Source organism: Apis florea, unplaced genomic scaffold (assembly GCF_048593485.1).
Source record: "Apis florea isolate Af1SG1 unplaced genomic scaffold, ASM4859348v1 contig_1615_pilon, whole genome shotgun sequence".
Lineage (NCBI taxonomy): Eukaryota > Metazoa > Arthropoda > Insecta > Hymenoptera > Apidae > Apis > Apis florea.
The window spans coordinates 3585822-3602514 of record NW_028256416.1 but is presented as its reverse complement, the minus strand read 5'-3'; the positions used below and the strand labels follow the sequence as shown (position 1 = coordinate 3602514).

The window sequence follows — 16693 nt, the reverse complement described above, 5'->3', positions numbered from 1 at the left end:
TCATTGCCAAGCGTAATATGAAGGTAGGAAGAAAGCGTAAAGAAAAATTAATTCACGAGGAACAAACAACTATCGTTCATCCAAGTATCATGTAAATATGGCCTTGAAAATCTATTTATCTATATATACCGGTGCACAAGTTATTAGAATGATGAAAAAAAAAAAAAAAAATTAAAAAAAATATACCTAATTCTTTAATAATAGATCTGTATATAACAATCTTAAAAGAGTAAATCTTATTACTCGTTTTTGATCAGGATATTAAGGACCAAACATTCTCCCACGACGACATCTTGGAAATCCAAAAATTTCGTATTGACCGTGACGTATGGATAAGTTACTATCCCTTTTATGGTCACAGGAATCGTGCATCCATGCGACACCTAAAATTATAATTTTTAACCCGTTTAATTGGTTTAAATTTGATATGGCTAAGTACGTGACTTACTTCAATGTAAATCGTGTATTTCACGTTCGTGCTCTTCTCGGAGAATTTCTCTTGGGTTGGATACCAAGTCACTTGTAAAACGGCGTAATCCCCGACCAACACATTCGAGTTTTTCGTTAAGTGCACCACGATACCGCGTTTCCCGAGATAATCCTTCTTTCCTATCGGTTTCATTCTCATGTTCACGCTCCATGGCCCGTAATTAATTATATTGGCCGAATAATGAGCGATGCGTTCGATGATCACGTATTCCATATCTGGAACAAGGTAAACGTATTCATTTCTCGCATTAAGTATTAAAGGGAATCTCTACGGATAATTGATCGTTTTTGAAAGAGAGATATATACACTCTCGGTCAAAATGGCGTGCGCTGAGTGAGTTGTAACGCGATTTGCACGCAATATTAATTCCAATTCAATATTTCAATATATATTCGATATTTAATATCTTTTTTGTGATTGAATAAAACACACAAAAGTCCGTGTATTCGTTATACTTATTTATTTTCGATTTTGTTTCCTCAACTTCGAATCTTTGTTTTTTTTTTTTTTTTTTTTTTAGATAGAATTCCTAAGTATTTCTAAAAATTTATCCCTGACAATTGTCATCAGTGTACCATTCTTTTTTGTCTAAGGGTGTACGTTTAAAATTTTCCAATTTCGAGATCGCGGATCGAATAATGCGGATAATGCAAATATATTCGAGGCAATAAAGTGGGAAAAAATGAAAAAGATCAAAAGGAGGAAAATGTACCGATAATATACTCGCATGAAAAAAGTTGGGGGATTGGCTCCCTCTTTTGAATCGTAATATACTGCATTGATGAGATGTATGAATTCTCATCGATGAACTTCTTTGCGCACAATCTTTCCACAGCCATGTCGATGTCCATCGTTCGTGGAAACTTCTCCTCGTGCGAGATAACGCACCATTCCTCGGCTCGAATGAAACAGAGTACGTATCGAATATTAAAAATAAAAAAGAAACGAAACGACGTAAAAGAACGCTCGAGATTAATTGATTAATTAATTCTCTCATTTTTTTACTTTTCGTTATATCGATGAAGCAGTAACTTTTATAAATCTCAAAGTTGAATTCATCGTTCGTTGGATGATGATGAACGAGATGTTTAAACTTACCGGCTAGTATGTCCATGTCTGCTTCGAATAAATCGTTTTTCTTCTCTTCAACCACTTTCTCCACTGTCTGTGCGACGTGTAATTTAATTAATGTTTCTTCGGCGAACGTTTCGTCAAAATTGTCAAATTTCTTACGTTATCCACGAAATCCTCCGTCAACGATTGTATCGCTGAATACTCCAACTCGATGGAATGGTGCTGGTGCAATTTTCCTTTAGGAATGCACGGATAGACTTGGGGGAAAACGCCATAGGCGACTATTTTGATCATGATGGGCATTAAGTGAGCAATCTGGAGTGGAAACGGTGCAAGAATATAGCACACGATATCAATACAACAGAAATAATAGCTGTTGAAATATTCAGAAGCGTAAAAAAAAAAAAAAAAAAAAAAAATGGCAATTTTAAGAGATAAGCGTGTGTAAGTAAATAACGATTAGAATAAAAATTCTTTGAAATTACAGAAAAATATCGAATTGATAATAAAGTTGAAATTTTTGGCAACAAAATTTTTCTCGGATTGTTTAAATTTTATCATTGATAAAATCGATCGAAATTTTGATAATCTATGATAATCTTGTATCAGAGTGTTAAAAATTATCGTTTTACACTTATTTAAACTTTCGTATTTTCAGGTACACGATAATTGTTCATCATTCTAATTCTAATTATAAAATTTACTTACACATTTTATACTTTTTACGGATATATCCTCTCAAGATATAATATTTTGTAATAGAACAAAATACAAGTAAAATATTTTGCAAAAATATATATATATATATAATCTGCACAACGTATCGCAGAAATTATGTAAAAAATGAAATTGCGAGGAATCGTTTACCTCCAGTTGGAAATAATGATCGATACGACCAAGCGTCATCGCTATATGATCCACTTGAATTTGCACGGACGATTCAGGATTCACATAGCCGCTCACTGGTTCGATTTTTAATGCATATGAATTGAAACGATCGAAATCTTCGTCGAAGGACTTTACAGCATCTTTTATCTTGAATTCGAGCATTATCGTGCAGATATTTTTTAGGGTGACATATTTACGTTGGCGTTGCAGAAACAACTGGATATGTAAAATATTTAAATTCCATTTAAACCAGTATTCGATAAATGTTATTACATTTTCGTCGAGTATTCGAATATGGATACTTGTTGGCCAAAATCGATAACATCGTTGTCAATATCGTATCGAACATTATCCGCCCGTGCAAATAGATGAATACTCTCGGTTGGCCCCCGTAAAATCTGGCAGAGAGCGATAGCTTTTATTTGAAGCCATTCGAAGCCATGAAATCCTACGTGAACTCGTTGCACGGAATACGGAAGCACTGTTCCCTTGTTTGGAATAATCTGCAAAACCTGGAAACGATATTTTTATTCGTGGATGGTGACATAAAACATATTTCATTTCTTTGGAATATATATATATATCTATGGAGCTCGAGAGCTTCGAAAGAAAATCTCGAATGGAGAAACTTTTCTCATTTTTCTTTTAATAAAAATATATCTCTTTAATATCCCCATCTCATCCCCTAATAACCTCGTTGATGTAATCGATTTGTGGAGGATCGTCATTCATGTTTTGCAACACGATCAGATCATCGTCCTTCTTGAAATATCGTCCAACGACTTGCAATAGAAATTTTCTAATTTCTTGTTTGGATGCCGGATAATTATACGTCTCGAAATTCACATCTATCGTTTGTTGTTTGTCTGAAACGGGCGCTGTAAAAAAAAAAAAAAAAAAAAAAAAGAGTCTTTCGTGACAAACATTTTTCGTGATTTTCATTGTACGAAAGGAAGCGTTGTAATTAAGGAAGCGTAATTAATTGATCATCGTCATACAATTTACAGGTGTCGTTATCAGTGGTCCGTTTTTACTTTCGTTTTGCTCCTCGCTTATCTCCTCGGTTGCCACAAAAATATCCTTCTTCAACTCCAATTGTTCCTGCGATGGACACCCGGCGCATCCCTTCGAACAATTTTAGACAATCATAGACAAGCGTTGTTTCTTATGGAAAATTAAACGATAGTCAAACTCACCAGTTTGACGGCCGCATCGCGTTTTATATCGATGGAATTTTCGAGCCACAGGAATTTATACACAACCGATACGGGCCCGTTATTAGTTAACGTCAATATCTTCTCTGCGCTGCAACCCAACTCGCAGTCAATTATAAAATCGTTCGGCTCTATGAGAAGGTTTGGATAATTCACGTGGCCCTTGCATATTATCTTATCCTGAGAGATAGATATTTTTCTTCGTTAATTTAATTTAATTTAAAATTGCATTGGCGGACGATCGACGAAATAATGACTTATAAAAAAGTAAAATTTACACGATTAGGATGTTCCCGATACTCGAACATAAGCACCTCCTCGTAGCTTTTCGAATAGTAACTCTTGTTATTTGTGTCGAAGGAAAAGAACACGGTGATTTTCGTGGAAATTTTATCGAGCAGAACAAGTTTCATCGTTTGAACGTGTTTCTTTTTAGGCGTTATCAAGTAAAACGGCTCCTTTATCGAAAGCTGTACATTCAGATCCAGATTCGACTGATTGGTCACTAGTAATTCATCTAGGACACGAATGATCAAACAACGTTCAGAAAAGATTCTAATCCTTATAACTAAGGTCTGACAATTAATGGGTTCAAAATGTATATCGTTCCGAGAATCTACGTATCAATTCCAGCTTTCTTCTACTTAAAAAACGATTATTTTTTCATTGACACGATCGAGTAAACTCTGATAAAATTTCAATGCTGCAATTCAATATCATATTATGTACATTTTTTTCCAAAATCAGAGGTTCACCATCATTATCGACAAGAGCGTATGCGACTTGTACAATTTATCTAAGAACAGGCATATCTCTTCGTCAGTTTAAAAGTCTAATTTCCAACGTTGAGTGAATTTGAACCCATCGCTCGAATCGAAACACGTAAAATTAGATTAATTTCACCATCGAATTCTATTGTCAAACCTCCCCTCCCGTATTAATTCGCTAACTAAAAACCTGTTTGCTGCAGCTTGTCTTCAATGGGGCATCTGTCCACGCGAAATTCTAGCATCTTTTTATTGAACACGATATACGGCTCCGTCAATGTGACCGTGAAAGACGACGTGTCGATCAATTCCCTCTTCCCCACGTCTTGTAACTGGCCGAAGACGTACCACTTTTCCACCACTTGCTCGTTCCTAGTAGAGTAAATATCTGATAAATCGTGAAAAATTGCGCACGAAGCTATCTCGCAAATATACTCACACCTCCCAGAATAATCGGCAATTCACCTCTTTCGTCTCTCCGGCGGGGATATGAACGATTTGAGGGTCCACTTTGTACTTGGTGCTGCACAGAGTTTTCAGCGTTAGGAAAAACGTGAAAAAAAAAAAAAAAAAGAAAAAGAACGTGTTTCGTTCTTACTTTTTCGTCATCAACAATTGGCCTCGCCGGAAATGTATTTCTGGCTCGTTTATAAATATCATTTGATACTCCACGGTGCCCCGATTCATCAGTGTTATCGTACGATTTATATGTTGATGACTGAACCAACAACAACAACGATGTGAATACACGATTAATATACCCATCTATCGAAATTGCATTTTCAGTTAAATAGTGAAAAATCGTGCGATGATTGAGTCGAGCCAATGAATGGAATTAAAACAACTTCGCGTTATATTAATTCAACGAGTTAAAGCCGAGCCATTTAACGTAAATACAAAGAAAGTTACTCTTTTCTTAAACGTTAATTTCTAACCACGAATTATCTATCTATCTATCGACGATGATTCCCCGTGGATGATCCCTTGTTATTCAGATACGAGGGGATGTTAATGCAGGATCGAAACCTGAAAAGTAGGCCCCAGTCGAAGACAGGGAAGATCTGGGGCGTGAAAATCACGCTGCATCCGTATCCGACCACCTTGATGTCCACGTCAATGGTCCTGCTGTCGACCACGGACAACATAATTTTGTCTTTGTACACGCCCGCGTTCACCAGGAACACTTTGACGGTGATGATTTTCGTCTCGTGAGGCAACAGATTACCAAACTCTGGATCCATGATCCACGACGAATTATGCTGATTCTTTAAGAAGAAGAAGAATCCTCGAATTATATTAATATAAATAATTAAACGCTGCGCGTACCTCTCTAGCGAACTGGGTGGAGATAGGTGAATCGTTGATCAGCTCGAAAGTCATCTTCTTCTCCTCGAGAACCTTCACTCTGCCGAAGTCGAGCATGCTCGGGTTCGTGGAGACCACGGCACCCTGTCCGGTGCACGTTATCCTCACGCGCGACAATGGTAACGTGTTTCCCATGACGAACATACTGACACAACAAACGTATAATATCGTACGTGTAGAATAATTTAAAACGAATTACTTTCTTTTTCTTTTTTTACTTCAACGTGAGCGTGTAAGTGCCTAAATTCTTCATCATGATAGTGACATCGATTGTGCTCGATTTACGAGATTTCACGTATCCTTGATACTTGGAGAACGAGCATATCATGGTCGTGTCTTCGGTGACCTGAATCAAAAGGGAGAAGAGAATCCAATTCTCGTCGATCTTTATAACGCGTCCGAGACCGCAATATCGCCAAGCTTTCCTATAACACGTCGAGGCACGAATTTTTCCACGAACGATAAAAGAGATTTTAAAGAGAGTTTTTCTGTTTTTCTTTCCCTTCAATCGTTGGAAGCTTGGACTTTTTACGCGGTCTCGTATCAAGGATCGAAGGCAGTTGGATCGATAACGTTACTTGTTGCGGTATGAAGTAAAAGTATCCGTCTATGTCCGAGTTGTTGAGCACGTCGATGGATCTGGAATACGGATAATTGAGGAAGCAGAATCGGACCGTGATGTCGCTGGGAACGATGGTCAACGGGGCGACTTTGCCGCAGAACGTGATCGGCAAGAGGATTGGATGCGAGCCGGAGTCCCACATGTCGACTTGAATCGCCGTGTGACCGACGCGCGCGATATTGGCCGTGTAAATCACCTATCATCGTTTCGAGCCCATTTGATTCCAAAGAAACGGGGGAGAGAAAGAGGAAGGAAGGAAGGAAGGAAGGAAGGAAGGATCGTTGGTACCTTGATTCTCATGGAATCGTTGGAGGCCACAACCCCTTCCTCGGGCGAGACCTCGAATTCTCGGGGATTGGTCGGGAAAGACGGTTTCGTTTGACTTTTCGCGAAATCTTCGTGAGTCAGTACCACTTCGTCCCCGTCGTTCAACACGGTTAAGGTGAATGCGACCGGTATCAGGGCTAGATTATGCAAGTACACGTCTTGCCTCGTACTGAACCCTGAGATGAGAATTAATTATTTAATTATTATTATTTTACTTTTACATTCGGACTGCGTTTCGTACAAATAAGAAAAATATATTCAAGATTTACTCTTCGAGCTACTAAACTCGACTATGATTCAAAATGAGTCTCACGTACCGAGGGCCGTCGTCCCGAAATCGAGGCTCTCCTTGTCGAAGTGCAAAGTCGGGCATACGATGCAACCCCTGTAAGACAAAGAGGCGACGTAGAAAAGGGGTGTTTCGACCAGGTAGAACATCCCTCTCCTCGCTATTCATCGATCCCTCGTGCAACGTACTTGATGTGCAAGCTGAGCACCTCGAGGGTCTCTTTCACCACGAAATCGACCCTCTCCACGAAATCACCCTTATGATTCGAGGAAAACGACAAATTGAAGGATTTGAGCTCGTCCGGTTGCAGTTTGAGGCAGGGGGGTGTCACGTTGATCGTGCCACCGAAATCGGTCGGCTTCTCCCTGTAGATCAACGTGCCGGAAATGTGCCCTCTGTTCCCCGCTATTATCTGAAACAATTCGTTAATAAACGATATCCGCTTTATTAATTCGGTTTGGTTTTTAGGGCGAGAAATTCGAGATCTGGGATGGACTCGGATATACCTCGTAATTGTGCACGGAACACATGTAGATGTTGTTCAAATCGATCGTGAGAACGTTCAACTGTAAAATCGGCCCTTTCCCTGTTCCATAAAGGCTGCGGCGAAACAATATTATTCGGCGTGAAAAATCTATATCGTTTTATAGGAGGAGGGGGGGGGGAGTTTATAATTTTTCTTACGTCACTGGTATCCTATCTTCGCGTCCAGTTACCTCTAGATAAGCGGTGCTCGTTATTTCACCGAGCTCCACCGCGCGAAAGTAGACTGTCACTTCGACGGACGATTGCGGCCAAATTTCTCCCTCCTGGAAAAAGAAGAAAGAAGAAAAGAAGAAAAAGGAAAGAAACTCCTTCCAATCGTAATTGAATTGAACGATAAAGGAGGGATTTAGATCGGGATTTAATCCGAAGTAAACTCACTATGGGTGAGAACATGAAATACATGTTTTTATACTCGAACGTTTCTTTCACCAGGGACTCGAGCTGGTCCATGTAGATACGTTGATAAATCAGTTGATGGATATCGGGTGTACACACGGTGTAATAATCGAGGTTGACGCAACGGGGCAACTCGTTCTCGTAAACCAGTTGGAACAATTTCTTATAACTGCAGTTGTAGAAAAGTAATTTATACAATATTTTGTTATTCGTATACGATCGTTTATTATGTCGTCTCGCTCACTGTTCTTTTCGCTCGTTGTCCGCCTCCACGCTCTCGAAAAGCATCCACTTGTACTTGACGATGTGGTTGCTTCTGTTGTGGATCAACAGTGTCTTGCTCCTCGACAGGCCCAAGAATGTCTCTTCCAATCTGACGGTGCCTCTGTCGATTCGAATGTGACAATTTTCGGCCGAACTCTGCAGATCGATACGCAACTTTTCACCTGGAACAGACACAAAACGATATCGATTTCTCGATCGGCCTTCGATCGCCCTTAAGATATATACCGGTGTCGTATTCGAGGAATAAATTCGCCTCGAAATCTCCGGCCTTGTTTGAAAGAAAGTGTACGGTAAACTGAAGCGAGTCCTCCTCATCTATTCTTCCCTTCGATGGCTCGATCCAAAAGCAAGGGCTGCAATTTTATGCGATCGTTGTTATCGTTTCGATATTGTGTTTTTTCCTTTCTTTTTTTTTTTTTGAGAAACTCACTTGTCGGTGTAAAGGATGAAATCAGCCGCGACATCACCCACATTGCGCACAAATATCGTTTTCAAAGAGGGGATCTTGGCCGCTGTAGCCGGTACCTCGATCCGATCGGGAAAGTCCAAGATTCCTCTCGGGCTGATCGCTAAATCGCACGTTAATTTAATCCCTTCTGATCTTTCTAATTTTTTTTTTTCTCTCGTTATTAAGATTAAATCTCTCACCTATGACAGGTATGATCATGTCCCCGGTATCTGTCGCGAATTTTAACTGATAATAATAATCTTCCCTTCTCTCGGGCATAAATTTCACTCTGTAAGTAATGGAGAGACCAGGCGCGAGCATCGTCGAGAAATTGGTTCCACAAAAGTCCACGGCGAAGAAAGGATTGGTCTCGTAGATGTTTTTCACGTATCTCGATACCTTTTTTTTTTTTTTTTTTTTTATATAACTTTATATAATTTTATTCGCGAGAAAAGCCGTGAATCGTGTTTGTAAAACGTTGTCCAATCGAATTACCGACGTCACGTTTCGAATCGTCACCATCACGCTCAAATACATCCCAGGGGTGTATTGTTGAAATACGACGATGTTGGGGTTGACGTAGAAGTAGCAATTCTCGACGTCGGTGCACGAGGGTAATCTGAGCTTGTGCCCCCATTTCACGATGTATTGCGTCCTCTCCTCCGTCGTCATTAACATTTGCTTCATGTACTCGGATGGACGACCAACGATCTATGATGATCAACAATCGGTTAGATAATTACGGAACAAAACGTTAAGAGAAAATTTCCTCCAACCTCCTCATTGTCCTGCTCTTTCGTGTAGCATATATTTATGTCGTGCAAAAAACAATTAATGATCCGCGTCGTATTAAATTTATGGACATGGTCTATTATGTTCTTCTTCATTTTCTCCTGCGTTCTTTCCTCGTTCTTTTCCTCCATTTTATCCGATTTATATGAAACTATTTAAAATCTTTCTCTCATTCGATTTTAAAATAATTCGCTACATATATATATATAGTTGCCTGCGTATGTCGATAAGCAATTAACCTCTCCAACTTCACACAGATATCGATTATCGAAATTGAAACATCATCCCCCACCTCGATTATCTTTCACGCTGTTCAAAGACAAATTTCACAATTGAGTTTTTTAATTAAAGTTTAAACTCGATTAGGGGAAGCGGCAAATCACGCCACCACTTGATGCTCCAATTTAATATCGCTGATGATATATATACAGATCGCTTTGCCTCTTTCGGATTTAATTCAAAATTAGTCAAAGTCTCGTCAGTTTCTCGCGAGTTCTTGAACTTTGCTAATCGTCCCAAACTCTTGATCAAATTACAAATTCACTTTGTATTCCTTGGATGTAACGGATGTTACAGAGAATAACGGGAAACGTGTACGTTAATTCGTCCAAGACGAAACATATTTTTTCTTCTCTCTTTTTTTTTTTTTTTTTTTTTTTGAAAAGAACGATCCGTCGTAATTTCATTCTTAACTCTTTATGGAAAAAATATATACAGCATTGGGATACAACATTTTTATTTGTCCTTATATTTCCAAAAAAATGTTCACTTTTAACATGCAAATTATCATTATACATTTATCTCTTTTAAAAAAGATACACAATCTTTATCCTCGACGATGAATGTAATTAATAAATGTATTATATACGACAATCTTCCTTTACTGATTTTTCATAAAAAAAAAAAAATAAATAAAAGAAACAATTTTCAAAAATTCTCTCAATGGATAATAATTAATCAATAGCACGGATAAGGATTGGAGGGTTGGACTGTTGAACAGGGTGAGGGACAAATTGGCATAGTGGTACAATACGGGGGACGACAGATATTTGCCAATATTTCCATGCAATGCTTGGAGCGCAGTCGGGCGCTGACCGGGGAAAGGGGAGATTCTGGAGGAAAGCCGACCGCCTTGGCGTAATTTCTTAGACAGCATACGGGCGGTGCTCGACACTTGGGCGGTTGAGGGGGTGGCGGATTACAGGGCATTTTCGAGATGCAGCAAGCATCGCACAACCCTTGATAACAACACATTCCTGGACAAGGTCCTCGTGGACAGCCGAACGGTGGACATTTGATGTTGCATATTTCCGGTTCTGGTTGTCTGCGAGAATTTTTATCTTTTTTTTTTTTTTCTCGATTCGAGAATGATATATTATTCTATGTTACGTGCCTCCAATTTCTTTCCCCTTTAAAAGGAAAACGAGAGGATAAAGGTTCAAGCGAAACAACTTACCGGCATTCGATTTCGTTGAGTATCTGGAGCATCTCGTCCATGTAATTACGATACCCGCAATCCATGTTTTCCGCTAATTTTTAATCGACTTTTTTTTTTCTTCATTCACGAATTTTGTATTGCAAGAATCAAAGAATTTTCCTTTTTTTTTTTTTTTTATATTCTTCCTCTTTTTCCGTAAATTTAGAACATTTTCGTTGTGTCATGTGTCATGGGCATGAAAAAAGAAACAAAAGCGGAACAGGGCGTATCGATAGTACATGAATTTTGTCGCAATTTCGTTTCCAACGGCGTTGCGTTTTAGAAATTAGGAATTACTAGGGAGGAGGGGGGAGGGGGGAGAAGGTGAGAGACAAACGTACTTTCGTCGATGAAAGGTATTCCATTGGCAGACGGCAATCTCTCAGATGAGAGCGAAATTCCGTGGAAACGGAGCGTGGACAATAGCGCGGAAAGGAAGGAAGGAAGGAAGGAAGGAAGGAAGGAAGGAAGGAAGAAAAGCAACGAGGATGTACTTGGCGTTGAAAGGGAACAACTATCCGAGATGAATAGGACGAAATAGGACCTCCTGTTCTCGTTACCCTCGCCTGTGTTTTATCTTTCTCAAAATATTTCACTTCCGTGCGTTACGTCGCATCCCAGAGACGGAGAAAAGATCGACGGTTTAAAAAGGGGTTATTAAAAAATTTTATTGTCAAAAATTCATAAAAATCCAAACTACATCCCATTGAAATCAACCAGGGTCACGGAATGTATGACTCGTTGATTCAAAGGAGCGGGTTTCGCTACAAAATAATTAAAAAATCGCATACAAAGACGAATAAAAAATTCTTCTAAAAAAAATGCACAAAAGACGTGCCAATCAAAACAAAACTACAAAAGCGAAAAAAAAAGTAAATAAAAACGATGTAAAAAAAAAAAAAAAAAAAGTTGTCGGTACATCGACTCGTACGTTTTTTGCAAAATTTCCATTCCGCCTCCCGATCCGCTACTGATTGGGCATGTAATCCTGTTTCCTGGCCAAATATCTCACACCCCCGATCATTCTCGATTCGTGAATATCCGGCTGGCTGTAATACATCTTTTGATACGGTATCTTCCCGTCCGCCATTTGTCCATTCATCGTCGTGTTATTCATATTTTCGCTGGCATCACCGCCCGCGTGATCGAAATTCCCCTTGTTCTGCTCTATTCTTTGGGTCGATCCCATATCACCCTCCCCGTGATTCCTCGCCAAATTTTTCGAATTTTGATAATATTGCTGCATCTGTTGATAATGTTGGGGATAATTCGCGTCGAATCTGTACGACGTCGAGTTTACGCGAGGCAACAATTGACTATTCTCGTTGTAGGGCAACGATTTGCTCGAGTTCTCCACAGGGAATTGCTGTTGGGAGAGTATCTGGTGTTGCATCTGTTGCAATTGTTGTTGTTGTTGCTGATCCATAGCCATCGACCCGTTCTCCCTCTCGGCCGGGACGCTGTAACAGGTCCTCGGATTGTTCTGTTTCTGCCTGGGATACTCCCTCAAATACTCGTACTCCATCTTCTTCAAGTTCGACAACCGTTGGGACGGCGGGTTGTTCGGGTTCCTGGTGTTCTCCAAACCGTTTGCGGATATTCTTTGAACGGATTGGGGCAACGCAGACGTGATCAAACGTTGCTGGAACTGGGAGTCCAGCTCGTTGCTCTCTTGCATCCCGTTCAATCTCACCACGCGTTTCTTAGGCGCCAAATTGGCTATGTACTCCAATCCCTTCCTGATCTCCGCCGATATTCTAAACTCCTCCAATTGTCTCTTCGCCATCTCCGGCTCCTGCAATCCGTTGTTCCGCCTCTGCGGCCGGATCTCGTTCCTGTATCGGCGTATCTTTAACAGGCTGGACGGCTCCGTGGACGGTCTGTTCTGATCCTCGTACAATTGATTCGTGGCAATCGGTTGAACGTGTTCGCGATTCTGTTGTTGGGCAAGAGCCTGATAATACTGCTGATACTGCTGATACTGTTGAGGATTGTAATATTCCTGATGGGGTTGAAGATGCTGGTGAGCGTGTTGATAAGGTTGCTGATGATGGGATTGTTGATACTGATGATGATACTGGGGCACGTTTTGTTGTTGATATTTCATCGTTTTTATCGATTCGTTCACGTTGCCGGGACCTGGAACAGCATAAGGTCGAGCACTGTTATATTGCCGGGAAGTTTTCTGTTGCTGTTGCCAATTAGCCTGTTCCCGATAATGCTGATAATTTTGTTGATTGATGGCCTGTACGGGAACCTGTTGACGCGACATTTCGTCCATCGTCTGGTATTGTTGCTGATACTGCTGCTGTTGTTGCTGCTGTTGCTGTTGCATCATCTCCATTTCGCGCTCCTTCCTTCGTTGCTCTTGCATTCTCTCTATCTCCAGATAAGACAATCTCGGAGGTGTTAAATGAATCATCCATTCGGGCTTCTCGTCCTGCTGCTTCCTCTTCCGAGTCACCACAACAGGCTTCACCTCTTCCAACATGTTGTTCTGCTGCTCCAGATACTCCAAATGCTTTCGTTGCTCGTTCAACAACATTTCGAATTGCCTCTTCATTATGTCTATCGGCACTCTTTGCTGCTTCATGGTGGCCAACAATTTCTCTTGGTCGCGTATCATTCCATGCGTGAACTTCAACGCCCTTTTCCTCCCGTGCTGACCTTGAATTCTCTCCGGATTGTTCTCCAAATTTTGCTGCCGAATCATCGGAATCATCTGTTGTCCGGGGCTTATCTGTTGATTGTATCCCGGTTGATTGTAGACCATCATGTTCTGGTGTCCCTGCATCACAGGATTTCTGTACAATTGTTGTTGAAACGGTTGCGCTTGCATCTGTTGTTGAGGCTGCATTTGTTGTTGATACCCGATCTCCGGTTGATAGTGAGGCATGAACTGTTGCTGCTGTTGTTGTTGTTGATTCTGCGGCCTGTACAACGTTTGATTGCCGTTCACCACGTCGACGTTGTAAGATTTCAACTGTGCCTTCACGCTCGAATACTCGGCCAACTGATTACTATTATTAGCAGTAGTAGTATTATTGGTATTGTTAGCATTATTGCTGTTCCTGTACAATCCATTGGCAGCGTTAACGGTGTTGTGATCCTGTACAGGATAATTCGATCCCATCATTCTCAAATTTCTCATCTGAGTCGTGATCGCATCCTGGGACGAAGTCATCCCACTGTAATTCGGAGGAGCCGTCTGGCATCTTTGATTCTTCATCATTTGCATCTGATAGTTCATCGCCCTTTGCTGCATATGCTGCTGCTGCGCCATATTCTGTTGCATCTGTTGATAAAGTTGCTGCGGATTCTGCACGCTCTGCGGATTCTGGGGAGAGTTTTGAGCATTTTGAATATTGGCGTACGTTAGAACGTGATTATAACCGTGCTGATTGTTGGCCTGGTTCAACACGGCGAATTGATTCATTGAGTGGGAATTGCCAGGAAACTGGGCATCGGGCTGTTGTTGCGCCTGTTGTTGCCTATTTTCCATCACCAGTTGCCTGTAGAGCGCCGCGTTTCGACCACCCACCGGCTGTCTCTCGTACGTATCCTCCTCGACGGTCGGCTGACTCTTCTCGTTCTTCGCGTTCCCTTGCTCCCCCATTTGCTCGGAAGCGCTTCCTCCGCCAGACCCTTGCTGGGATGTCGCGGCTCCGTGAGACGCAGGATTCGCGGGAACCGATTGAGCGTTCTTCTGAGGAGAAAATTCTCGGCCGCTGTGAGGCACGTGGGGACGATGAGACTGAAGATTCGAAACTTGTTGCGACAGCATAGCGCTCTCCGATTGCGGATTCACGTGACCGATCTGATTTACCATCTGCTGAGGTGTGACCTGTTGCTGGCTCATTGTGTGCATGTTCTGAAACCATCATCAATTTGTCAACTTTAACGCGAAAATGTGCTCTACGAACGATATTCGTAGCGTTGAATCTTTATTTCGATCGATCTTCTCGAATATTGTTATAAACAAATTAATACTCGTTAATACAGGATACTCGTTTCGTTCGTTGTTTTAAATTTTTCTTGCAAGTAAATTCAACAAGTTGACTTGTGAAACGATTAATTTGTTAACTTTAACGATACTGTTCTTCTATGAACGATATTCGTAGTATAGAATCTTTATTTCGATCGATCTTTTCGAATATTGTTAGATAATAAATTAATTTTCAAATATATATATATGTATATATATATATATATATAAAGTTCTTGTTACAAATAAATTACATTTGTTCAACAAGTTAAACGGAATTTTCGATTGTGTCAAATTACGCGCACGTTCCGAAACGATTAATTTGTTAACTTTAACGTACTGTTCTCGAAAATATGTTCCATGAACGATACTCGTAGTATAGAATCTTTATTTCGATCTTTGCGAATACACATAATAAGAGTTATAACGTTCGCTTGTCTCTCGAATTTCTATCGATAAACAGAAGAATTTTATGTTTCTCAATGATAAACGCGTATTACCGTATACGCGTGTGTTTATATTTTGAAACTGGGTTCCCCCTCCTTCGTAATTGCTTCGCTCCGCTCATTTCGGAATCGTAGCTCGAAAACGTTTAAACACGTCTACTTTAACTTTTATATTTCGTTCGAAAGAAGCCAGACGTGCGCGACGTTTAGCCTCGAAACGAGTTAAAAGTGGAAAGTTAAAATTCATCGCTACGTTTTCTAAATTGCGAAGAAAGAATGAAAGAAAGAAATAAAGGAAGAAAGGAAGGAGGAGAGGAAGAGAAGTGAGGAGAAAAGAAGAAGAAAATGATGGATTTACTTGCGGCTGATGTTGGTGATACTGGTGCTGATGCAAATGCTGAGCGACAACCGTGGCGTCACCCTGGCCACCCTGGTCGCGATTTCTCTCCGGACTCTTGGACACGTACAAGATTCCAGATTCATTGGGATCCTGTTGGGCGATCAAAGCGCCCATCGGCTCGGGACAGAACGACGGAGGTGTTTCCAACTTTTTGATTTTCTCTATGGGGAAGTATTTCAGCCTCGGGGAACACGACGATTTGACATCCTTGGAACTGAATCTTGTCTTCGGCATGGAAACGTCCACGGATTTGTTGTTGAACGGCGTATTAACAACGGCCTCGGCTAGATTGTGCGTAGACGACACTCTCTCGGTTCGTTGAACATTTTGCTGGACGTTGTTCGCCTTCCCGTGCAAGTTGCCGGTGCTCGGTCGCTTGGACGTTTCTCTCTGTCTGCTTTTGTCCGCTGAAGTTTTCCTGCGCGAAAATATCGCACCGCTATATCCACGGACGAGGAAGGGACGATAACCCCCCTTGATTAGCCCCCTACCAGGGACCCGTCGTGCATGGGGAACGAAGGGATCGTGGGAGAGAAGTTTCGAGAGAATGTTATGCTCCTACCTTTTGTTCATTTTCGTTCGGAATTTTGTCCAGAGTTTTTTTAGGAATGTTTAGTGAAGCATCGTCTAGAATAGGCCGAATAACTTTCTAGCTCGGATTAAACATCACCGCCAGAAGAAACAGAAAACTCTGACAGCTAGATTTTTCGTCGAGGTTTGAAGGTTGCCATGGAGACACGTTTCGAATTTTAAAATTTCTATCTGTCCACGTCACACGATCCGATACACGAGCCGTGCATCCATCGAATTCTTTCCTCGAAAGAAGGAACTCCTCCCTTTTCGGTCTTATTTCGGTCTTCGAAATATAATATTTGGCGAGAG

At 40.8% G+C, this 16693-nt stretch overlaps 4 protein-coding genes across 4 annotated transcripts; all 4 read right to left on the bottom strand.

Annotated features, from left to right (window-relative positions):
- Positions 1-239: 239 nt before the first annotated feature.
- Positions 240-5942, bottom strand: LOC105736567 (axonemal central pair apparatus protein HYDIN). The gene is made up of 16 exons (XM_012491715.3): positions 5760-5942; positions 5460-5698; positions 5032-5151; positions 4873-4956; positions 4624-4805; positions 3945-4183; positions 3649-3846; positions 3451-3577; positions 3146-3330; positions 2755-2964; positions 2432-2668; positions 1724-1879; positions 1589-1655; positions 1203-1388; positions 449-705; positions 240-383 (listed from the first exon to the last, which is right to left on the bottom strand). The coding sequence occupies exons 1-16, from the start codon at positions 5940-5942 to the stop codon at positions 240-242; spliced, it is 2814 nt and encodes a 937-aa protein (XP_012347169.3).
- A 70-nt stretch (positions 5943-6012) lies between these two features.
- LOC105736179 (axonemal central pair apparatus protein HYDIN) lies at positions 6013-8266 on the bottom strand. The gene is made up of 9 exons (XM_031918236.2): positions 8223-8266; positions 7961-8147; positions 7721-7845; positions 7543-7636; positions 7225-7448; positions 7065-7132; positions 6709-6923; positions 6377-6616; positions 6013-6144 (listed from the first exon to the last, which is right to left on the bottom strand). Exons 1-9 carry the CDS (start codon positions 8264-8266, stop codon positions 6013-6015), a joined length of 1329 nt encoding a protein of 442 aa, XP_031774096.2.
- Positions 8267-10222: 1956 nt separating this feature from the next.
- LOC105736559 (uncharacterized) lies at positions 10223-12159 on the bottom strand. Its single transcript, XM_012491665.3, has 2 exons — positions 10960-12159; positions 10223-10827 (listed from the first exon to the last, which is right to left on the bottom strand). The coding sequence occupies exons 1-2, from the start codon at positions 11022-11024 to the stop codon at positions 10461-10463; spliced, it is 432 nt and encodes a 143-aa protein (XP_012347119.1). The 5' UTR covers positions 11025-12159; the 3' UTR covers positions 10223-10460.
- Positions 11623-16613, bottom strand: LOC105736539 (uncharacterized). Its single transcript, XM_086908281.1, has 3 exons — positions 16374-16613; positions 15770-16229; positions 11623-14851 (listed from the first exon to the last, which is right to left on the bottom strand). Exons 1-3 carry the CDS (start codon positions 16382-16384, stop codon positions 11948-11950), a joined length of 3375 nt encoding a protein of 1124 aa, XP_086764407.1. The 5' UTR covers positions 16385-16613; the 3' UTR covers positions 11623-11947.
- Positions 16614-16693: the final 80 nt, after the last annotated feature.